This window comes from Aulostomus chinensis, chromosome 8 (assembly GCF_037954235.1).
Source record: "Aulostomus chinensis isolate RoL2024-O1b breed Wild chromosome 8, RoL_Achi_v1.0, whole genome shotgun sequence".
Taxonomy (NCBI): Eukaryota; Metazoa; Chordata; class Actinopteri; order Syngnathiformes; family Aulostomidae; genus Aulostomus; species Aulostomus chinensis.
Genome location: NC_141327.1, coordinates 22,113,603 through 22,138,780, shown reverse-complemented (window position 1 = coordinate 22,138,780; position 25,178 = coordinate 22,113,603). Strand labels below are relative to the sequence as shown.

Genomic DNA, 25,178 nt, shown 5'->3' with positions numbered 1-25,178 from the left:
TAGCAGCTGGGTGGACAGCAACTAACTGTCTAATCACATATTTTCTGAGTGTGTGTGTGTGTGTGTGTGTGTGTGTGTGTGTGTGCGTGTGTGTGCGTGCATACAAAGCCCTATTTGGAAGTAGAGGCGAGTGTATGTATGTGGCAGGTGAAAGATCAATACTGACATATCTTTTGGTCCTGCACAGGAAAAGGGAGCAAAACCAGCCCCCCTGCATCTTTCCAAAAAGGCAACAACACAGCATGGAAGCTACAGAGAAATCCCTAACAAGCTCCAAATGCAATGAGACTCAACGCCTATCCCTACTGACTTGTTAGGGCCCTGATTTCCCAGCACTAATGGGAACATTTAAGCCATTTTCTATTGTCTCTCATTCAGGCTGGCATTACCCCAGTGGGTTTAACAGCTATTTAAGGATGGGGCTTAATGCCAAATGAATGCCAGGATCATAACATTGAGTGACTGGCTGGTGCCATGGAGGGCTTTGACCGAAAAGGGCAAAGCTGCCTATTTCATCAATTTCATGTCAAATCACTCATGAAATACAGATTGAGAGTAACGATAACAACTTGTTAGCTCTGGATCTTCTTACTTCTTAACTGCACACCTGTTTTGTTTGTCTTAGTGTAGAAATATACATTTTTATTTTCAGGAATCTTAAGCACTTTCGTTCTACACCTTGGAGTAAACTGTTCAGAAACATATATTCTCTTAACATCTCTTTACCTGGGAAAATAAACTTAAAAAATAAAAGCTTGTCAAAATTTGCGATGTTACATTTCCCTAAAATTAATGAAAGCTAACATGTAATAAAGTAATCAAATATTAATGAGAACTAGACATTCTTCTCAGTCAATCTTAACTGAATCACATTGACTCTTACTAGGTGGGTATTTGCAAGACTGCACTAAATTTTTGTGCTGTATTTTTCAAAAACTCCAGGTCTGGAAATTGCTTTCCCAGTTTTTCCATGACCCTATGAACCCTGTACTTTGCTCACATCAAAGTTTTTATCAAGTCTTTGACAAAAGTACACTTTTTCAGCAGATCGTACGTTTCTTTGATGCCTTGCTAAAACGTGCGGCACAACTGGTGTTGACTCAGAGTTTTCTCTCGCTACATCTCTCTGTCTTTGTTCCCACTGTCTCAGACACATGCTGTTGAGCCGTGCTGAGCTGACATGAGCCGATTCGAGCCGAGCGCTGAACACGCTCTCTCACTCACTCCACTTTCACACGGGCTCACGTTGCACCGCTGTTTTCTTTAATTAACCCGGAGAGAAAACAGCTGACAGGGTCAACACTTTGCTCCTGTTCAGCCACCAACCATATGCACCTTTACTTACATTTTTAAATGGCTTCAATGACGCTGTTAGAGAACAAGAGACAGAGAAAGAACAACTAGGGAAAGAATGGGGGAGTCAATGGAGAGAACAATACCCTCAATATAAAAGACATTTTTAGCACATTTTCCACTTTGTGTAAAAATCCTGCCGTTTCTGGTGAAGATAACAGGTCAAAGCAGGAAATGGCCCTCTTCCCTCCTCCCACCACAAGCCCTCTCAAACACCTTGCACCCCCCTGGACTAGACACCTCCAGCTTCTGGCTCTCACATCCTAATGAACACTGAGGGAGAGGAGACGCAGAAGCACACACACACTTGGCACAAAACGGCCCAAATTGACTTGGCTTAAAACCTCTGAGCTTTTCAAAGGCAAAGGGAGGAATTTCTTCCCAAATCCAGCACTCAGGTCTTGTCAGACAACATGTGGAGAGGAAGGGTTCCCTAAGACTATTTGTGAATGATTTCAAAGGGTTGTAGCGTTTCACAAGGGCTTTTAACATAAGGCAATATGAATTATGTACTTTATAATGTCTCTTACTGACAGCTGCTAGATGCAACTGGAATTTATCCAAGTTGTTTTCTGTGCATTCACAGGTCCTGTGTGTTTTACCAATCTTATGTGTGTGTGTGTGTACACAAATAGGTCCTGTGTGATTGAACAATATGGATGAACTCTCTGTGCTGTGCATGACAGGAGTTTATTAAACAGACTCTTTACTCACAGGCCATTTGATTTCTCCATCTCATTCAGCTGGTCTCTGACAGTCTTGTAGTTTTTCTGAATAAGACACAGGCGTTCTCGTCGCTTATCATGGGCCCTCCTCAGCTCCTCATTCTCCTCCATCTGTAAGGAATACAGACAAGACCCTTTTTGCCATTAAAAGCCTGTTCAAGCCAAATGAAAATTAACAAAGAGAGGAAATGGCTTCTTTGCACACCTGTCCAGCAGTGTGGTAGGGTACATCAGAAAGGACCCTTTTCTTCATAAATAATTATGTTTCTTGTTATATGGCTTATACATAATGCTATAATTTCAGATTTGCATGTGTAAAGCAGCGAACATTTCAAATAGTAAGATAAAAGTACCTAAGTACTGTAATCTCTGTGGGCAAAAAGCTCAAGCTTCTTAAATCCTTGGAGCTTTGGACATTTTCTTGTCAGGCTGATGCCAGCTTGTTACGATGACTTAATGCGGTCATCTGCTCCTGGCACAGCATGTCCACAAATCCAGGAACACTAACTTACAAGGAGAAACTTTTCATTGGGCCCTATTTTTTCCAAACGAAATACAGAATTTGATCATACATATTGAATTAACCGTAAATCATAAAATATTAATTTATTTAAAAGCTGCTTCTGTGTCATTCATTGCGCTCCTGTTGTCTGTGTCGGAACTTCACTGAGAATAGGGCGTGCACACACAGAAACACACACACACGCACGCGCGCACGCACACACACACACACAGCACAAAGTACCAAGGATACATTTAACTAGATAAAGTGAAAGACAAGAGTTTTACTCAAATCAAAGCTCTTTGCTGTACGTGCAATCAAAAGAGTCATGAGTAAAAATCCAATCAGATTAATTTATCAAACCATCTGTTAGCATAAACATGGGGGGAAAAAATACTGTAAAATGCTTTTTCCAAACCAGCTAAGACAAAAGTTATCACTTCTTCATGCTGATGTCTGAACTCACCTGTGTATTAAAGAATCTTTTTTATTAAAATATTTTTCGATGTTGTGTTGCATCAGCACAAATCCATTGCTTTATATTCACTTCATTAAATGTGTGATTGAATTGTGAATACTTTCTTACGGCGTAAGAATTTGTATTCATGATCCACATAATTACATGATCTGATGCACAAATGTGCTTAAATCTTACAAATAAAGTCAGAGAATCTGAAAAAAAAAACTTACTGAAGGACAAAAGACATAAATATGGACAAATAAGGATTTTATAAAAAACAAGGGTTTTTTTGTTTGTTTTTTTAAAATAAATCAACTCAACTTGCTGAACTAGTTTGGTTGCAAAGTTCAAATGTTGTGGTTGAGGTTCCCATAATAGGTCACCCTTAAAACACCTGAAACTTGTAAGCGTGACAGAAGCAGGCAGGTTAAGATATGCTCCCCTCTCCTTCTTCCATGACAACTGCTTCTATAAATGAACTAAGATTTAAATATGACATGACCATGACCAGTCAATGTGGCCACAGGACACCAAGCAGGCCTACATATACACCTCTTTAACTAGCAGGGAAACTCAGTGGAGTTATCCAACTGACGACCAGCATATGTTGTGTTGGTGGGGGCTGAAGCGGTAGGTTTGTTGTTAACACTGTTGTTGACAGCTATTAAAACACAGCCAGATTGGGCTCCTGATTTAAAGAGGGAGTAAGAGAAGACAACATATAGATTTTTCTTGTCAGGAGCACCCCCCTCCCTCCCCATCACACTGACCTTAACAGGGAGGGCGATGGAGAAAACACTTTCAACAGACAGGACAAACAGAGGTGGAAAGAGAGCAAAGGAGGAGAGAAAGGCAGCTGATGAAAATAGAGGAGAAGAGAAAGAGAGAACAGAGGAATTAGGAGGAGAAGAAAGAGTGAAGCAAAAGAGAAATTGAAAAGAAGAGTGCAGGACAGGTTTCTGCTTGAGTGGCCAGGGCTAGGGAGAGTTGTCGAGGCTTTCTGAAGGGAAGGAGCTTGTTTACTGCTGATATGACACGGCTGCCCTGCAGAGAGGGAAATGCGAGCCCTCAGCCCTGTTATTATTAACAAGGACAAAGAGAACAGAGAGAGCACACAAACATGCGCCGGGCAATGGGCGTGTGCACACACACTGCCCATTCACACTGCCAATGTGACAAGTATGGATTTTCCCTAGTGCGGATTATTCACAGAGGACATCTGCAAGACATCCTTGGCCCCTTCAAGCAGCCCACAACCTCTCAAAAACAAGGCTCTAATGAAAGGGTCCAGACCAGGGCAGTGTTAACTGGTTGAAGTAGGAGCTGGGGGAGGACACAGAAGAGTTGAGGCAGACTGATCAAGGGGGGGTCGGAATGGAGCAAGTGGCAGGGCATTAGCCACATCATGGATTCCCAGGCTCCTTATAGAGCTTCCCCTGGGCAGCCCAGCTCTGGTTATCAGGCCACAGCCCCTTGCCCACAGATCAATACACCCCCTTACTCTGCCAGCATACACATCTGTGGACGTTCAAGCTGAAAAATAATTACACAGCAACAGCTACTGTTTACTTGAAAGCGAGTGGAAGAAAAAAAAGCCATTATTATGAGAATTGTTTGTTTGTCGGCTGCTGTTAGCTGCTAAGGTCAACATGTCAATGGTATAGGCTGGCGTTCCCAATTTGAAAGGCATTCTATTGGAAAGCCTTGGGTAGGATCAACTTGAGAACATATTACATAGAGTAAAATATTGTATAGTAAGATGCTGGAGGTAAAGTTTGAACTGCAGCTCATGGATGAATATTGCTCAATGCAAGATCTAGGAAAAGGGCATAACTGCCAAATCGTGCTTTTGCACTAATGCCCTCATTAAATGTGGTCACAGACATGAGTTGCCAATCATATCTGTGCATTCCTTTACTAAATGCTCCTCAACTAGCAGACACGCAAATGGCACCATTAACTTAGACAGTCATGCGTGTCGTCTGGATCTCTGTTGAGTATTACTGTCTGACTAGGTGTCTGCCACTGATGTAATTCAAACACTTCAGATCTGACAAGAAAATGATGCGTAATGTGTTCCTGGGACTGTGTTCAAAGGGAGATGACCTCTGCATAATCACTCAATCACTGGTCAGCCTGAAAGATGGGGAGGATAAAGAAAGGCAAGGAGGAGGTTCACATCAGGGAAATGTCCATATTATAAAAAAGGAAAACGTCTGAGGAAAATATACAAAGTCAAAATCAGAGACCTTGAACAGGTTATTTGCAAATATTTTTTTCTAAATCAAATTAAATCATTTTATGGTTTTGACAGAGAAACTGTACCTTTTCCTTTAAAAAGAACAATGCAAATAAGTGACATTAAAAAGTCACTGAGTGGAGTGGATTCAAAGTCAGAAGAGTTTTCCAAAAATGTACTGTACTATGGTCTATATCCACCCGACTTGATGGGAAATATGGTGGGCTGAAGCAGTCAATTTCACTGATCCTGCAATATTAAATGAGTTCTGTGTTCCAGTCCTGCTCATAGAGCAGTGCTATGCCTACATCAACCAGGATGCATTGCGTTAGAGCTTGTAATGGCAAACCCTTAAATCCTTTAAATCCCCCTCAGCTCATGGAGTTGGGGATGTCAATGGCAGCTTTGTGTAAAAAGTTAGAAAGGTCTTTCAAATACTTCCCTCTTCGATCGGAAAATTGAGCAAAACTATTTAATTGGACGAGTTCAATCAAACACAACTTGCAAGGACAAGAGCCATAGCGACCAGTTACCACCCCCCATAATAAGACGATGGAAAGATCAAACTCTAGATTTACCAGATGATTTTTTTGTTGTTGTTACTTGAACACTCACCTGTGGTCATGGGATTTCAGGATGACTGAGACCACGGATATGAGTGAACCACATCAGGGTGGCTGGCCTAAGCAAGTGCTCCCTCACACTGCCACAGGGATACACCTATCGCAGGTGGAAGAACTCCAGAGAAAGATAGAAGCAAGCTGTGGCTCCTTTGTGCTACTGTTGCCTTGAGAGAACCAAAGCGGTATTACAAGACAGGACAGACTGATGCTACCTTGTCCAGGCCACAATTATCCCCTTACAAAGGATTCCTTTACATAGAAAATGGACACAGGAATGAAGAATAGAGTGAGAAATATGACATCGAGCATGTGAAGGTTAAAGGTTGTTGAACAGAGAAAATCCTGCTGCATCCTCTTAAACCAGTTAATCTCCCACTGCTTCAACCGCCTGTGCCTGTGCTACAAAATAGATATGTGAATATGTTTCTGGAACACATTATTAGAGGAGGTCAGGGAGGAAGCAGTGGCAGCAATTGAACCCTTTGGAGACCATGACTGTTACAGTGCTGCAGATGTTCGGACAATCCAGTCGCTGATAGCAGCAATCATATGTGAGTCACCAACCACAACAAGCAGCTCAATTAGGCCTGTCTGGTGTTCCCACCGTCAGACCGGAATCACTATACCATTGTTCTTTAAATAGTTCAAAACCACTGACAGACAACAGCCACTGTTATATGGGGAGAAAATTGAGACAGAAGATGAAGCTGTAGGACATTAAGGACATAAAGAGAGAATAAACCCCTAAGAAGTGAAGAAGAGGGAAGTGTAGAAGCATTGTGTGTATTTATCTAGGCTAGCTTGTTACCTTCAATTGCAGCAGCCCCTCAAGGTCTTGTATCCTCTGTTCTGCTCTTGTTCTCCTCCCCTTACCCAACTTCTCACTGCTAGCTGGAGACAGAGACCTGGATCGCTGCACAGTTTCACCCTACAACAAGTAGGCAAAGACATACTTGGTTAGAACATGAGCATTACTTTCTTACTGACTTACCAAGACATGAAGAAACCATTGCAAAAAGGCTTTAAATGAATATCAAAAAATTGAATTATCAATGGTCATTCCATCTGCCTTTCACCTGGAGAAACCCACATGGTCTTCTTTGGTGCACACACAAAGAGACATGCTACCAGAGGAAAAAAAGCCAGCAGGGGTAGCAGTCCGCACAAGCTGAAGGGAGGAAGTTCAGTTTTATGTGTGTGTATGTGTGAATGTGTTTGCAAGCGAAAGCTGCAAGCTGAGAGCGGCAAAGGTTTCTCTCTGCGACTGGCTAATGAGTATGTTCATTTCCATTTACATTGTTTCTTTGACAATAATGATGTCCCATTAGGGGAGACTAAAGGGGCTATAGATTCCAGAATGTGCTGGGCTTCATTACAAGAGGTGGGCAGGGAGGTCGCTCTAATTGCTCTACTAGGGGCCTCCAGGTTACACTTGATAGGACAACCGATTAGGTGGGGGGTGCAATTGCTAGCCAGGCTCTTCTGTAGAAATAAAGAAGTGCAGAAGTGCTGGTGCCATGCTGTAGAAAAGCAGTGGGAACAATATGCTAGCGGAATATGAATATGAGAGGATGGGAGGCCCCCTGTGGTGCCAAGGAGGGCTGACCAGATGGCAGGCTAAAATATGCAGGGGGACTAAATGCACATCAGCTCTCGGTGCTGGAGTACATGTGGTATGCAGGTGGAGGAGGTTTATGATAGGATGGTGGATCAATAACACCTCACCTTCTCTAAATGTGTGGTAATGGCTGTTAAAATCTGTGTTTAAGTTATAAAACTAAATATTGCTCGATTTAGCAAAATACATGGCTGCATGTGAATTTTAACGACACGGGTTCCAATGTTTGGCGCAAAATGACCAATATATGCTACAGCTTGTGTTTGTATTATTAAGTCCAGTATTAAAATGGATGGTTTCCTGTGTGTCCATGTGGGTATATGTGAGTGTGTCTATATAATATATACACACATACTGTTTGAGTCTTTCACAGACCTACAACATTATAAAGTACAAAAATTATATTCTGAATGAATATCTTCAAATGTAATGTTTAAGATTATGAACATTTTTAGGGTTATCACATTGAGAACACATTTATTTCACTTGCCTGGTGTCTCTTTTTAAGAGTTTGTTTCTTTTTTTTTCTTTGAGTAAAAAACATTGGCCTGTGACAAAACTACCAGTGTGTGCATGTGCGTGTGTGTTGTGTGTGTGTGTGGGAATGTGCCCTGGGGCTACAGTTGACTCCAGTGACCTGGTGCCCCTGGTTTTGCTGCCATGCCTGCATGGATGCCAACCATGTGCTCCAACTCAGCCTTAATGACTCTATGCAACTAATTAGCAGATTGATCTGCATATTCCTGAGGAGTGGCACGCCAACTGGCTTAACCCACAGATACGTAGGCCAAACCAACAGAAAGGCCAAAAGGGCAATCCAAATCAAATGAAAGGTCTACGATTAAAAGTAAAAAAGTAAAGTAAAACTTACTGAGAAAGAACGAAAAAGATTCCAGGTAGATAAAGTGTACCTTTTGGGAAGCATTTATTTTACAATTAGCAGGGATATCCAGTGTTGCTATGGTAGAAAGTGACAATAAAGTGACTGAATCAGTCCAGAGGTGCTTTAGAGGTTCATTTTCCCATTTTGGCAGTAGTAGTAAAGATCCTTGTCTTATTGACATGCTCTCAAGTCCCTGCAAGACCAAAGAGTGAAAATAAAATGAATGAAGCATTTTATTGTCACTGTTTCAACTGATCTCACTTAAGCGGCATTCCATGATCTCAGTGATGGTACCATTTCAATGAGACATTCTTTGGGGCTTTCCCCTAGAAGCGCAAGAAAAACCTATTTGAAAATAGTGACCTCAGAGGTCGCCTAGCATAGCCGCAATGAGCTGCAGGTGACGAGAATACGTGCCAAAAATCCTGTCCCTTGGTCTTCTGGTTCGGCATGATTGAGTAACAACAGACAGAAACTTCCTATATACTATTAGAGGAGCTGAATATTCCATCATTGCTGTTCCTATGAGAACTAGATGAGAAACTGCGGTGTGTGGAGGCGTACAAAGGACGATGACATGGCGACACTGACAAGCTGATATTTTCTGCAGATGTTCCCTCTGGTCCAGTTGGATCGCTGTAAGACGCAAGTCATCAAGAGACATGCAGGCCTTGAATGTTTGAGTGGGAAGCTCTATGTTGTGACAATGATAGAAAACAGAGAACATGAGGGAAAGAAAGATGTTCCCACTGTCTACCTCAGCTCAGCAGCTGGTTGGCGGCTATGACCCGACCTGCACGTTGCACCCTGTAATGGCTCTACAAACATGAGTGTGTGATTCAGATGGAGGGAAGGATGGCATACAGAGAGGGAAATGAGGAGAGGTTCATATCAAAACAGCCTGTGTGCAAACAAGCGTTGAACTCTTATTTACTGAGGGGGTCAATATCGCTGGCCCGTGGGGCAAAGAAGAAGCATTTCATCGACAGCCTCCCTCCTCCCTTCACCTACCCTCCACCCTCTCTCCCCATCTCTCAGAGAGAGGGGTCACTGTCATCAATAGGCTTCTTTATGATTTCAGCAGCATGTCTTGAGCATGTCTGGGGCTCTCAAAGCAGAACTTGTTCAGGCTCTCTGGGAATAGGAAGGCTTTACACATGCATACAAACACAGGAAAAGACACACATCAGTGTGTAAACACAAGTCTGCCCATACAACACAACAGAAATACACATCTGAAGTCTATCCAAAGAGTACAATGAGAATTATCGCCCGAGGTCGTAAACCTCAGCCAATAATGGCCAGAGGAGTGTGTTTGCATAACATTATGATGTCACAGTGAAGCTGACCTCTTGGATATATAATGTCACCCCTTCATCACTTCAACCTTCGGTGTGAAATTGTGGGATATGTGTTTAATATGCATATAAATTCTTGAGCCATGGCCAGAAACGTGTTTGGGAGTTTACAGTCACATTTGACCACATAATCCTGCTCATTTGAACCAGTCATAATGAAAATACATTCACAAGTCCCCAGTAGAACACATTCTCAAGAATGGGAGGGATGTTTATTTTGGCCTTAACCACCAAAATCTATTCAGGTCATCCTTGAGCACAAGTGAGTGTTTACAACCAATTTGAAGAAATTCTCTCATGTCATTTCTGAAACATCATATTCATGATCGTGGAACAGACGTAGGGAGACAAATCTGTCTGTCGCCTGTTTTGAGGCATAAAAATTCAAGGTCAATGTAAAACGTGTTGGAATATCAATTGTGTACTGATATATATTGTTTACTTTTTTCCTCTAATTAATGTAAAAGGGTTAGACTGAGACTGCGGATGCTAAGAAGAAGATCTGCATGGCTGGTTGACTGAAAACTGTTTGTCCACTGCAGCATTGTAATGGTATGTAATCACAACAGACAATGAAAATCCAGCATTTTTTTTTTATGTGAAAGTGAATTTTGAAAAACTGAGACTAAAAAGATATCTTAAACTGCCATCCAATTCAATCATAAACTCAGTCATTGTTAAGCTACTGTATTATAATCTCCATTGTATTCCATTTTTCATCTGATTCTATTACTGCATAGAAAAAAATGCTAAATATATTGATTCGCACAAATATTCATTAGATCACTTTTTAGTTTAATGGTTCCAGGACATTTAAATTTGCAATTCTGATTCGATCTATATGAACTCCAATCTCTCTCTACAAGCCAAGCTGCTGTCATGTGATCGTGCACCAGCTGAAGAATTTCTAAAAATGTGATATGGTTTTAACAAATTAAACAGACATTTTTGAGAGTTTAAATTAAGTTTGGCCTCAACGGAACAGCAAATGACATGGACAATGATTTACACTTTCATAAATCTAATTATGATTTACTGCATGTTTTTATTCAGTTTAGATGGGGATCAAACATGTAAATGTCAGACATGCATTGCAGTCACTCTACTTTTGAATAAGAGCAAGTGAATCAAAATTGGCCCATTTCTTAATAATTATCAGTAGTTGTATAACAAAAGACTATTATGAGGGAGTTTGTCCTCAGGCAAACATAGAGAAGCCTGTGAAAAGCGAAGCACATCAAAAATGTCAATACTACTTATTTATTTTGCACAAAATAATTACATTACACATATAAACTGCCAGAATCGAGGTACTCCCACTGAAGCTATAATGAGGACAGCAGTATAAATCAAACAATGTATCTTCAGGCCAGCTTTAGAGAGGGTGAGGCCATCTAGAAACATGTCCTGCCAAACTTTTGAGTGGAATACTGAGAAGATCAAAAGCTTCTTTCTTGTTCATAATGTACTGTTGAAGCGGTAAATTAGCCAGTGCCTGAGCCCAAGGCATGCGTGAAACCAGCAGCACACGCCAGCCTGGTCACAGGAGGAGGGGCATTTGTGTGTGTGTGTGTGTGTGTGTGTGTGTGTGTGTGCGCGCGCGCACGTGTGTGTGTGTGTGTGTGTGTGTGTGTGTGTGTGTGTCTGTTGGGGCGTTCAAGACAAAGGTTGGCAGAGGAAGGGTCTGAAGAATCACATGATTCTCAACAGACCATTTCCTTCATATCACTCTGGCTTTGATCTGATCTCAGCAAAGCGATAAAGGACACATGCGCGCGAGTTCGCTTCACTTCCACGTGCTGTTTTAACCAGAAACAGTACCATTAGTATGGATGCTAACCCACCTGCTGCCTTCGAACAGAAGAGGTGTGTTGAAGGTCCTCTGGCCTGGGATCTGAGGTGGGGTCAGAATTAGAACTAGACCTCAACACTGCTGGAGCAACATGCTTAGACACAACAGCCTGCAAAGAGACAGACACAGCGTGTGCGTATTTGTAGACAAAAAGGTGAGAAATGGAGTGAGAGAAGCAGGTGTGTAGGTAAGAAGACGTGTGGATCAAAAGTTAAAGAGAAGTAAGCAGCTGTCAGCTCTCACTTTCATTGCCCATCGCTTATATTTGTGAACAACAGGCCATTAATCTGACTGTAAAAATATAGAGCTCAATAAAATGTTCTACAACCAATAATAAAATAGTATCGGTTTCTGCTTGACAGCAACAACAACCAGGTTCAATATTTCTCAAAATCAAGTGAGTATTTGTCCTTTGCACTGAGGATGACTGCTGGATTCCCGTGCTACTTTTACTTGCACATTTCTTATATTATCTTATCTTATCTTCTGTTAAATGCCATATTACAAGATAGGCTTTAAGTCACTCTGACTGTTGGAATTAGTGGAGTCCATATTTTTTTTAATCTTATGGAATATTAATACTATTAATGCATCTAACAAACATGTGTTTAGTACAAATTAAGCTTAAATGTTTTTTGTCTTTAAGATACCTTAGGAAAAAAATGTTTACAGTGTGAAGTTCTTTCTTTGAAGAACAAGCAAGCTTATGTGTATGTACTTGAGACTTTATGAACAGTAAACTCACACTTTATTGTCACAGGGGATATAAAATCTTTAAATAAGCTTTATTGATGTCTGAGCCCTTAATCCTGACATTTACCCAGCTACATCTTGACTCCATCACCTTACTGCATACATTCACACCTTTCTTCTCTTAAAACCCTCATAAAAAGGTGTGGAAGATTTAAAAAAAAACAACAATACAACAACAACAACAACAAAAAACAGCCACATCTGCCGCTGTCAACAACACTTCTACATAACACATCAAATCCCAGCCTTCTGACAAAAACAGGCCTTGACAACTGCGTCTGACTGGGAGGCCAGATAGTGAAGAAAACTGAACAGGATGTCATCACCTTTTTCCCAACGAGTCCTGATTGCATTATCAGAAACCTGGCATCTGGGCGTGACCTTGTTAACTGCCAGGGTAATCAACTTTAACCAAAGGGGAGGAGAGGGGATGATAAATTATTAGTGAAGAAGATTTTGTTCATGTTTTATTAAATTGGCCTGTCAAAGGGGGTTGGTCAAATTATCTGGGGCCTCATTTACTGGAGGCCGGCCATATTGGCGCATCTGTTACAATTATTTATAATTTCCAGGCAGTCAGGAGGACAGACAGGGTTTTTCGGCATCAGCCACATAAAGCAATTTAGGAATTAGCTGAAGTGGGAGTGTGTGAAATTTTTCTCCTCCCAAAATCTATCTTGTCCTTTAACTGAGTATCCATTCAGTAAGACACAGACGTATAATACATCAGTAAAGGAGGAAAGAAAGAGAAAACAATACTTAATACAAAAAGTGAAGTGAAAGCAATGAATGGGGAAGTAAGCATGAGCTTGTGAGAAGGGAAGAGAGCATGCAGGTGCAGTGAGAAAAAAGAGCAAGAGATAAGGGGGGACTGAGGGAAGGAGGGGAAAAAAAGAGAAAAAGACGGTCTTGGTAATTACTGAACACGATTAGGTTCTTGGGGGAACTTGTCTGGCACTGGCGGCCCTCGCTGGTGAGGATGCGGCAGGCAAGACCATATGGAGGGAGGCTTGTGATTGTGCTCCCTGAAGCTCGTGACCCGTCTGCTGCCGAGCCCTTGAGCTGAATGTGAAATGAGACTTGCCAGGCCTAATGTTCTACACATGCACCATTTATGCCACAAAACAAATCTGATCACTGTTAATTATGGAGCAGCTATAATCAGGAGGGGCCCTTGCCACACACACACACACACACACAGCAACATGCATACACAAATACACACTCAATCACATTCACACACATCTGTGGAGGGACGGGATTTTAAAAAGTGATTGGGAAGGTTTCAGAAATAAGGGCTAGAAGGTGCTTGGCCCCCACCAGGCCAGGTGCACTTTGTATTCAAGATGGTGATTCTTCAAAGAATATGTGTGTGCATATATGTATGAGTGTGTGTTTTAACTGGTGTGGAGAGGGACTTTATAGAAGGACAGCGCACAGCGAGTGGGATGTAGGGTGCGTATGTTTTTGTGTGCATGTACACAGCCCTGAGTCCTCCCACACAGTCTGTTTGACCCGAGTGTGTATGTGCTTAAACAAATGCATGTTTCTGAAGCAGCACATGGCTGTGCTTCATTAATGAGGCGAGCTGTGATACAACAGTGGTTCTCATCTAATGAGAGCAGTTGAGTTGGTAAAACACACCACTGGAGTCCATGTCATTAGTATGTCTCTGGCCATGGACATGGCTCAGCTCCAGAGGCACACTCACACACAAACTCATGTTGACAACACAATTTACTGACAAAACACAGCACACACAAAACAGCAATATAAATCAACTTAAAGTTTCAGACTATATATTAAGGAGCGAGAATTAATAAAATGTGTGTGTGTAAATATAGAAATAAAATTGGCAGATTGCAGATTTCAACATATACTTTGACAGTTGAGCTAAAGAAGTGGTACTCCAGGGCAGATGGGAAACTGTCTACTACTTGTGTTAAAATAAGACCCATATGATACTATCAAAAGTATGAGCCTTTCATCACATTATCCTGATCTTTAGCCGAGAAAACTAAGATTACCCTGGTGTACCAGCAAAGTAAAAATCGTGCATGAGCTGAAATTATGAATCTTTCTTTATTATTGGAATTTCCTTTTTAGTTACACTATTACAAGATGCACTAAGAGGTCGCAGAAACTAAAAAGTTTTAACATCGCATAAAAATACACAAAGGAAGCTCTGGCTGATTTGATTCTGTTTGTTGAGCTTTTCGTTGAAAAATTCATTTCCATGTTTCTTTGTAGCATTAGGGTTTCACTTGATGGTTGCTTGTAATGATGATGTTGATAATGATCAAAAGAAGAGCCTCACCTAAGTCAAGCACAGCCAGGCAAAACTGTGGGTGTATTTGTGTGTGCGTGCGTGTGTCTGTGTGTGTATGTGTGAGTAGCTATCACTTTAATTATAAATGTAAAGGTATTTAGATTGGTTAACATAAATAACAAGCCAGAGGGAGAAGTAAAAACAATTTTGTACAACCTAAAGGAGAAACAACATGTTTAAAACAAGAACAAAAAGCAAAAAAAAAATCCCATATCAGCGAATTTTACCATTATTTGTGTGTAACATTCTAGAAGGACGCTCATATTAAAGCGTAATAACCTTTTTCCGCTCTCTAAAGTATGTCTTTGTTTTTTAATCATGTGGTTTGGCCATAATTAAAAGAAAAGACTACATGTGTACGAATGTGTATTTAAGAGTGTGAGACATAAAAAAACGTTTCCATTAGCATTTTAAGACAATGACTCGTACATTTAGATGAAACTTTTCTGGAGGGAACGAACATGCCTGATTTGCCCTCTTCAATGCTGATGAGAGAATAACTCGTGCTTTGAATAACTGCCCACACAATGAACAGCTTATCACTCATTTACTGTGGTGAAGGTTCCAGAAAAGCCTGAAGACTGCTAGGGATTCTAATGATGGTCTTTAATCACCGCACAGCTCTGACACAAGCCAAACACTAAACTACAACAAATACAATGATGCAGTCGGGGAGAAAGTTGTAAATGAATAAATGTTCATTCCAGCTACTTTTCAAGCCACTAATGAGAGATTTTCCCTGCATCTAGATTTTGATGGTGACCACCCAACCTGGCAACCTCAACCCCCTCATCTGGCAGTTGGGTCAGACTACATCAGTGAGGGTGTGTAGGGGGGGGTCACCCAGGTGCCAGGTGATGATCAGCCAGGCCCCTACAGCAAGTGGAACAGGGCATGAGGCCAGTTCCATGATGGAGCTATCTCTGTTTTCATTACGCACACACACTAGGGGCGTAACGCTACATTGTACATCTGTATCTATACAACAATAGATCAAGGACCAAAAATAGTATGTAACTGATGCAAAATCTGAAATCAATTTTGTGATACACCAAATTAACTTCACATCACGTTCACCATACTTTGCCCACAGCTTCGCAATACGCTTCATTCAATTCTATTTGTTCATTAATTGTATGTTCAAAGTATCATTATCATAGATTTCAGTTCTAAGGAATTATTAAACAAACTTAATAAACAGAATTTTAGTGGATTTTTGCAATTTAATAATATATGTGCATTTGATTGTCATAATGGACATACAGTACATCATCTCATATAGATTGCAGGGTCCTGAAGACAATCATATAGTAGCATGGCTGACTTGGCTGATATATGATATCAGTAAATAATGTGTCTTATAATCTTAACATTTCAAATTCATACTCCCAACACACACACACACACACACACACACACACACACACACACACACACATACACACACAGTATCATTTGTTTCTTCTCTGTAAGTATTATTTGAACTTGATAAGTAGTGGTTTTTGTCATTCAAAACAGGACAAAATGTTAAAATAATCAAAAGCTTAATAAACAATAAGGATTATTTTTTCTGTGAAACAGAGGCACTCTTTTTTTTTAAAAAATATGAAAATCTAAATTGATTTCTTAACCTATTGCTGACCTTAACTGAAAGAGAAACTGGGCCTGATTGACATTAATTAACTTCTGCCAGGCAGAACTGTTTGGACACCAGATATTGATCAAATTTAAACCTTTGTAAAGTCTTGCCAAGCTACCTGTAAAGAGTTAACTTGGCGTAGATGTTAAAGAACAGTCAATCTTGGTGCAAAGCATGAGTATAACACACAATGGGTGTTATTTCTCTCACCCACTCCTCTACCCACCCACCCCCCCCAAACCACTGCGGGAGGAGTGTTCAAAGCCGTCACTCTGGTCCATATTCAAATGAGCGCTGCGTCTCCCCCTGTGCTCCCGTTGCGATCAGCACTTTGATCACCTCTGATGGTAACTTCCACCAAAACATTTAAAATTAAAATCAAATCTGCCTTAACAACCTGAGCATTAGAATTTAACAGGTGTTCGGGAGGAAGTTGTTAGAGAATTTGCGATTATGTGCTCGAATACACACACCTTTAGTCCAACACGCAGACATACGCATACACACACATACTCGCAAGCTGTCAGTGAAATTACAGAGTGGGAAACAGAAAGCCCTCCTGACTGAGTGTTATACCTTGGGATACCTGATCTGTTCACTTTGATGTCAGTAGGTAAGAAAGTTAAAGAAACAAATCAGCCAGACAGGAGCTACATGTGTTCGGTAAATAAAAGTTCATATTAATTCGAAGCATAGGTTATATACATGATATTTTTGTAATTACATCTCAGCCCTGAAGAGATTTGATTTGTTTTTTTAAGTCTTACTTTTGGGGAAGAAACATGGGGTGAATGCAGAATGATAAAACAAACTCACATACACACAAGCCATGGCAAGCCATACATGCAAGTATGCATGCAACACACACACACACACACACACACACACACACACACACACGCACACACACACACACCACTAACTGCATCTCCTCTAAATGTAGTATTAATTACTGGGGGAACACTGCAGTACTGCATTTAATTACTGACTAAATGATCCATTTATATTTCACCGCTGGTTAAATTAACAGGGTTAAGTGATACAGGGCGATTGTAACTCACTTAACATTTGAGCTGATATCTTTTAACTTCCACAGTCTGGGGGCAGCACTGTCAGATATTATCAGCCAATCAAATTAAACAATTACAGTCTGAGGAGGCCCAGAAATTACTCAACTGCTGCAAATATATTATCTTCCCCAGCATCTGCTGCAGGGTTGTTTTAACTACAAAAAAAAAAAGTAGTGAAAGACTTCCTGCACATAACAGACTAAAACGGGAGTAGTGCCTTACAGTGTTGTGTGAGTAAAAAAAATTCAAAAAAAAAGTCCTGTTCCTGTTCTCAACCAAGTCTTGTGTGGTCCAAGAAACACCATCACCATATCATTAGGAGTTATTAAAGCAAACTTAAAATGGGGCAGCAGCCCTTCACTTTACGACTAAACCCTCTATCGCCTTGGGGTGACAGTTCAAAGGTAGTGAGCTAAGCCATAGTGCTGAAGACAGATGCAGAAGTATAAGTCCTACTTCATCAACACATCAAGACACTACTTGGCTCCAATTATAACATCTGTCCACCTCCTATCTGTCTTTGCTATCGGGGCAGTGTGCGGTAAAAGGACTCACAGGGTCTTGGGCGGGAGGAGAGAAAAGAGACAGATGAAGAGGGAAAGTCAAAGGGCACATGTATGGCCTGTATTGAGAGCAAGAGAAGATCAGATAACTGACAGAAAAAACACTGGTGCTAAGAGAAACTGACAGATCAAGGGTGAACTTAGAGTGAAATCCAAAGAGTGATTCTCAGTTAAAAGACCACCACCACAGGCCATGCAGGAGCTTATAAGTTACTACTTTGCCTACCAATTGCTCAGAGACCATTAGCTGCTTGTAAGAGAGGTGACTGTCAGGACAGTTAAGATATCATCCATTTTTATTATGCAAATCATCCTTTCATAGATGTTTTGTTGCAGATACCCATACAAATTCATAGCTGGGTTCAATGACTCCTGCACTACTACTTCTGAACTCGTTGCAGCAGTGTACTTAACACCCTCTGAAAGGATAAGCACTCTGTAGGGCAGACGGAATTAAGAGGGGTTCTCACCTTCAGGTTGGTTTGTCTGTTGTGTGAAGGGTGAGTCACTGTGTACTGAGCTGGCTGCTTCTGTGGTTGTAGCTGCTCTTGCTGCTGCTGCTGCTGCTGCTGCTGCTGCTGCAGCTCAGCCTGGAGTTGCTGTATTTGCTGGTCTCTCTGAGCCAGCTGGCTGCTGAGCTCCTGGTGACTCTGACGCAGCTTTGCCTCACTTGACATGAGGTCCTGGTAGCAGTGACTCAACTCATTGTACAGCTGTCAACAAATGGAGAGATGAAGAACTCACATTTAGTGGGACAATATATGTTACTTTAAAGTGATTTATGACAAATTACCCCAAAGGTGTTTGTCCCCTTCCCAGTGTATTTCTGCATATGGCAGTGTGCTACAGCCCTCAGACAGACGAGTGCTAGGTGGAGAACTCATTCACAGTAACAAGATATAAAGAGAGAGGACTTTCTTTTCGAATAATTGTAGGGTACAGCTAGCTTGGAAATGAATTACCACAGATGGTAAGGCCTGAGTGGAGTGCAACAAGGTGGTTATAATAATGATGAGCTAGAGGTTTGGAGTGTGTAAATGCATGTGCGTGTGTGTACCCTCTGACAGGAGGTGGTGTCAGCAGTATGTGCTTCTTCTTGGTTCCTCAGGACTCTCTGTGTGTCGAGGTTGAGTCCCTCCAGTTGCTTGATGAGGTGGCTTTGCTCCGCTGCATGCTCTGTGCTCTGCTTGTACAGTGTTTGCACTTCTGCAAACTCACAACTATACACACACACAGGCACAGCATAATATATAAAATCAAACTGAATATACACTGAGTGACTGTTGATGAAAAAACATTGATCAACACAAAGGAACAGGACCGGCTTTCTTGAATGAATACACTAAAATTATATGTCAATGTCTCTGGCGGAATTACTTCAAAGTGCACCTCCAAATTAGAAAAGACATTTTAATCACCTAGCTAAAACCTTAAGAATGGTCTCAAGCCCATATGTGACTGACATGTCAGACTGCTTCTGCCATTAAAACAGAAAAAGTAGTTAAAAAAGGTTGAGATTACCACTAAGGCTCCTACGGTTCTCACAGTTTTTATCATATCGACTAAAGCTTAGCCAAAGCCTGCCCAGTTTCCCTTTTCTCCCTCTTTTAAAGCACATCCACTATGCAGGGCTTATCAAGTGGCTTTAGGTGAGCCAGGGTGGAAGAAATCTGTGTCACCCCCAAGCCTCACGGCATAGAGAGCAATATACAGTACTTACCGCATGCCGTGATCCACACTCTATCTCATGTGTGGTGATGTGTATACACATACAAAGAGGACACATAGATGCTTCATTTAAACAATATAATAGCCCTAAAATAAAGCACAGTACCATGTAACATTTAGGCTCACCGAAGTTTACTGAGCTGGTCCTCTTTGGTTGCCACGTCCCTTTCCTTGGTAGAAAGCTGGGCAGCAAGACTGCTACTGTGACTCTGTATTCTGGACAACTCCTGCCAGGCATTGTGCAACTCTCCTTCCAGCTCCTGATGGAGCAGATTAATAACCAAATTGACATAATTTCAGAAAAATAGGAATGAATAACCTAACCTTAAAAAGGGATATTTAACAATACATTCCACCACAGAACATTAAAGTGATGTGATGGCAATGGTTAAAGGAGAAAGCAGCTGCTGCTCACTGCACAAGAAAAAACAAGGCAAATTGATGATTGATGTATTACATCAAACACATAAATGTGAGAAAAGATTAAAAGTTTAAACATAATTAGAATTCCTACTTTTGTTTAACTGAAGGACATACATTAATTAAACAGCGAGTGTAGCTTATCTTCTAATAATTGATAGATTCCTGAACACAGTTTTTGCAATGTGAAACAAATTGGCATGATGTATCTTCTGCACATCCCATATTCTCCATTTCCATCTTTCATATAAATGTATGATAGAAAAAATGAGGGCGAGGTGGGGTGTCTTACGCTGTGATGGATGTGCATGGACAGGTTGCTGGGCTCTGTCCAGTCCAAGTGTAATTACTCTGCAGCACTGACTTATTCAAGACTTTCTGTCAGACTCCATTTGGCTAGCGTAGCAATGTGTTTCATGACAATTAGTTAGGGGACGGGAAACGTATAAGGTTCTTCTGCTGCTCTGACTTTACGTCTTACGACTCTAGTTTGGTAGGTATTTGATTAGAAGGGAGTGGCAAGGTAGCAAGCTGAAAGGTCAAAATCTTCAAGGACTGTGATGGTAGTTTGAGTGCTGTGCTGACACTGTCTCATCACAGTCTGCCCCATGAAGGAATGAAAGGAAGATGACAACAACTACTCAGTCTTGCGTGCACAAATGCGTATGACTTGACAGGTTTCCTCAATGGAGTCTTCAATTGTGGTCATACGATTTATCCCAACATCTATACAGAATGTATTCCCTACATCTCTCGACTCTTCTTTGCAACAGATTTTTTTTTTTTTTTTTACATTGACAAGGTGTAGAAACAAGGGTGTGAGGGACCTAAGATTTCAAGGTGTACACAGAAAAGTAGAAGGCTAGAGGACAAGACCCATCGTGCCCAACTTTACGTGAGATGCATTTGTGTGTGTGTGCCCCTAGACTTGTCCTGATATTCAAACCTTGACTCTGGCTTGAGCAGCATCCCTCTGTTCTTGTTGGCTGTTGGCCTGCCTCTCTTTCTCCTCCAGGTCAGCTCGCAGGGCGACGCAGCGGGAGGTTAATCCCTCTTTCTCCTCCTCTAGAGCCCTCACCACCTGCTGCTCCTCCTCCTCTTTCCTCCTACACTCAGTCTTCATTTCCTGGATAAGAGAGGTGTGTGTGTGTGAGGAGAAGAGAGTGAGGGTCATGAAGGCCAAATAAACAACAGTGACGAAAGGAGAGGAAAAAGAAAAAGCTATTCAAACTGAAAAAAAATGAAAAAGAAAAACTGCTAAAGAGAAAAAGAGAAGTAACCCATGGGGTTGAGGCTGAAATGAATATGTAAACAGTGGAACGGCTTTGCTGCGGGAGACGCCTGCATGGGCCACTGATTAGCCAAGGTCACCTGTGCCGTATGACGGGGCCCATGCGGCATGATGTCGGCCGTGTGGGCTGAGCTGTGCTGCAAGAGCCGGGCTCATGCAGGTACAAGGGCCAGTATGTCTGCTTTAATGACAAGCTCCTAATGAGAATGGTGCTTGCTGCAAGACCCATTAGACTCAACCTAGGTCTCCTTTGATGCTGTCCCCCACGATTTCCCTCGCCATGAGACCTCGCCAAGACTGTGCGAGGACCATTCCTTTATCAATTAATCATAGCTGGGTCCCATCTAAGCATAATTAGGGGGAAGCCACACCATCATACACACTCTTTTCACTTTCTCCCATGAAGCGATCATTAAGTATTTATCTGCAAGTTAACAACCTCCTTTCCGTTCTCTCTTTCTCTCACTCACACACCCGTACCAGCTGTTAAGTATTCTCTGTTGTCAGTACTAGGAAAGAAAGCTGAAAGCCAAAGGAACGAGGGTGAAAAGCAAGAGGAAAAAACACAAAGACACTGTGATTATGTTCAAGCGGGCCCAAGCAATCCTATTTCTCTTTTAAATGATTCAAACGCCCGTGGCTAAAGCCACAGGAGACATGTCGTGTTTGGTACCACGCTGAAAAGGGACTTTTCAAATTTAATGCTGGACAGCCACAGAAAATTAATTCTACCAACCTGAAGTTCCTCACTCTTATTAACCAGTTGTTCATGCAAAGCTGTCAGCTCCTTTTTCATTAAAGCATCCTCATCAACTGTTGTCCTCTTCTGTTCCCAGCGGTGAATCTCTTGCTGCACCACTGTCGCTTTCTGTGATACACGACAGAGAGAAAAAGAGTCGCAGGAAGAGAGAGATGGACAAAAAGTGAATATTCAAGTCTTAGAAATTCCTTGGCAGGATCTGAACATCATGCAACTCACCAGTTTAAATTAACCAGGCATTACAACTGGATTTTCCAAAGCAAACTAAATCATATACAAGAAAAGTATGAAAATATCAAAACAATTTTATTACCGCAATAGGACAACGCAAGCATTGGGTATGTGGAAACTGTAATAATCTTAAATCTTAGTGAGTCCCAAAACATCATACAACTCCATGATGATAAATTTAGTGATTCATAAGGTTCACTAACTGGCAGAAATGATGAAATTATTTTAATGCGCACCTGCACTTTATGCTGCTGTATGTTCATTTCATGTTTTTGGCAGCCTTTGTGGCCTTACTAGGAAGAGGCTGGCCTCTCAGCACAAGCAGCTGGGGTTTGGCATTGGCTGATAATCCACAACCTTCTGTGGGTACATCCTCGTCTCAAATAACACAGTGCTCTGGGATGCAATTAATTGCCATGTCAGATACATCCAGATAGTGGATTTAGTGTTCCTTGCTACTTCTAGCTCACTGTGCTAAGAACAGAGGGGCTTTAATAGAGATTTATAGTGGAGAGCAGAAAATAAATTCAAACGTTGATAATGAGGTAGGCGAGAACAATTTGAACCCCACTAGCGCTCAATTCATAGAAAAAAAAAGAGGGGGGGGTTTCACCAAGTTAAGAGGTTTAGGACAGAAAGATTAGCATTTGAAAATTCCCAGCACAATTCAAAAATGAAAGCTAATTATGTTACGAAAATGGAGAGTAGTGAGGGAAAATATATGGAGAAGTGGAAGAAAAAAGAAGACGAGGAAGGAAAAAACATCAAAGCTGGAGAACTGAGACATTAGGAGAAGTGTAAGATCCTGTGTAGACTCAGCAGACCATCACATCTCCAAAAAAGAAGAGAAAGCAATTAATCGCTATTCTGATATGTATGGCTCAAGACTGTGTCTACGATGATGACACATTGTCAGAGGGCCAGGATGACGGAGCACAGAGCTAATAAGGAGAGTTTCAAATACGAGGCGTTACTTCATTACCATAAATTACATTTTAGATTCAGCACAAATATTTAACATACTGTGAATACTCTCGATCTACACTTAAAACACAAACTTTAAAACTTTTGTGGACTAGAGATCTTAACAGTTATTGTGACTTTACAAGCAGCAGCCAATGGAAAGGATGGTTTTACTGAACTTCTTCCTATAGCATGATGGCTTTTAGCTATGTAGCAACGAACTCAACTAACTTCAGTAGATTCTACTGTATCAATATCTATGGAGGCTGGCTAATGAATCAAAGACACACTCACACAATTGATGAAGAGGTCAATAAAAATGTGTCCCCATCCAGTAGCTCTGAAACCACTATTTCAAAATCATTTTGTTATCAGTTAATCAGAATATTGCTATTAAAATATTTTAATTTCAGAGCTTTTGGGAAAATCCAGACATTGGATAGAAACTTGTCTTCAATGTTCAAATTGGCTCATTACACTAATTAATCCTTAAGAAATATACAGTATACGAATTGCCTGGTGCATAATAATACAGCAGGCTAACACAATGAATTATATTTTTACAGCAAAATAGATGACAACACATTTAGTTTTAAGCAGGCTAAAATATTGCTATGGACGGATGAAAAAGGTGGTATATTATGATTTTATTTCACAGTTAAATTGAAAATTCTTTTGATATAGACGCTGGATTTCTACTGAGTACGTTGCATGTTGTTATCACACTGTTTTGGTTATAAAACTTTACCCTATATGGTTTTCATGTTTATCAGCAGCCCCATTACCCTGGCCTTTTATTCACTCTCAACTCATCGTATCCAAAAATTATAAAAATCAAGTGTGCTGGCCAGTTGGCCATCATCAGTGCTTTCCATCAACACTCACACCCACATCAAGAACACCACAAACCACAGTTATGCTACAGAACATGGGAGATATAATCTGGGAGCCGCCATTATAAAAACATCCCTGATCTCTAAAAACAAGCCTTGTATCTAACCCTTGTGCAAATAATGATTTATTTATATGCAAATAATATCATATCTATTTTATTCTCAAATAAGCTTCTAGTTTATATGTTACCTCAAATATATCAGTTTTAAGATGTCTGAGGATAGTTATAAAAAAATATACAAAACAACAACAACAACTAAGACAGACACCACTAGTGAGCTGATGACTCCATCACGGCCAGTCTCATTAGGTCCGAACGGGATTCTGTATGGACACTAATGAGGAAGACAGACAGATGCTTCAGCAAAGGGATGATGATTCAGAGTAAATTTCATTAGTGATGTCATTATCGTTAGCCATCATGCCCTCAAGAAATATGACTCGAAGGGCAATGCAAATAGAGCAGGTGAACAGAGAGAGAAATTCTTAAGTGGTAAAATAAACAAATTCTCTTGACAAGCCATTCAATAGATATATGAACTGCGTACAAAAGAAAACCTAAAACCTGAAAATGAAAATACAAGTCCTATAAATTCTAAAAAAAGGAATTAGCAAATTTCTTCTTCATGAACCTCACACCTAATGCTTGAGTCAAATTCACTCTCTGATGCCTCCTAGAGCCGATCATGATTTTTTTTTTAATATGTGTGAATAAGATGAATATAAGAGACAGACTGAGTTTATGAAAACAGTCCAAATTGGATTTTTTTCCTAAATTATCTGACAACATAAATCTTGCAGCCTTTGTAAAACTTGGTTTTCCAAACCAGGTTGAATGTCCTTCCTCTATTGCTGTGTGTGAGATTTCACAGATCCTCACCAAACACGGAATTTAAGAGGCTGCACAGCCAAACTGGACTGTAC

General features: G+C 40.9%; 1 protein-coding gene across 3 annotated transcripts in view; it reads right to left on the bottom strand.

The window, feature by feature from the left end:
- Positions 1–25,178, bottom strand: part of cntln (centlein, centrosomal protein) — an 82,368-nt gene that overhangs the window by 48,307 nt on the left and 8,883 nt on the right. For 2 of the 3 annotated variants that reach the window (XM_086211693.1, XM_086211692.1), the window contains exons 5-12: positions 22,143–22,274; positions 21,062–21,241; positions 19,822–19,955; positions 19,025–19,187; positions 18,438–18,680; positions 11,606–11,722; positions 6,711–6,830; positions 2,068–2,189 (exon numbers count right to left, since the gene is read on the bottom strand). In XM_086211693.1, coding sequence (XP_086067819.1) covers positions 2,068–2,189; positions 6,711–6,830; positions 11,606–11,722; positions 18,438–18,680; positions 19,025–19,187; positions 19,822–19,955; positions 21,062–21,241; positions 22,143–22,274 — 1,211 coding nt within the window. The remainder of the gene's footprint in view (positions 1–2,067; positions 2,190–6,710; positions 6,831–11,605; positions 11,723–18,437; positions 18,681–19,024; positions 19,188–19,821; positions 19,956–21,061; positions 21,242–22,142; positions 22,275–25,178) is intronic. The other variant, XM_086211694.1, reaches the window with a different exon arrangement.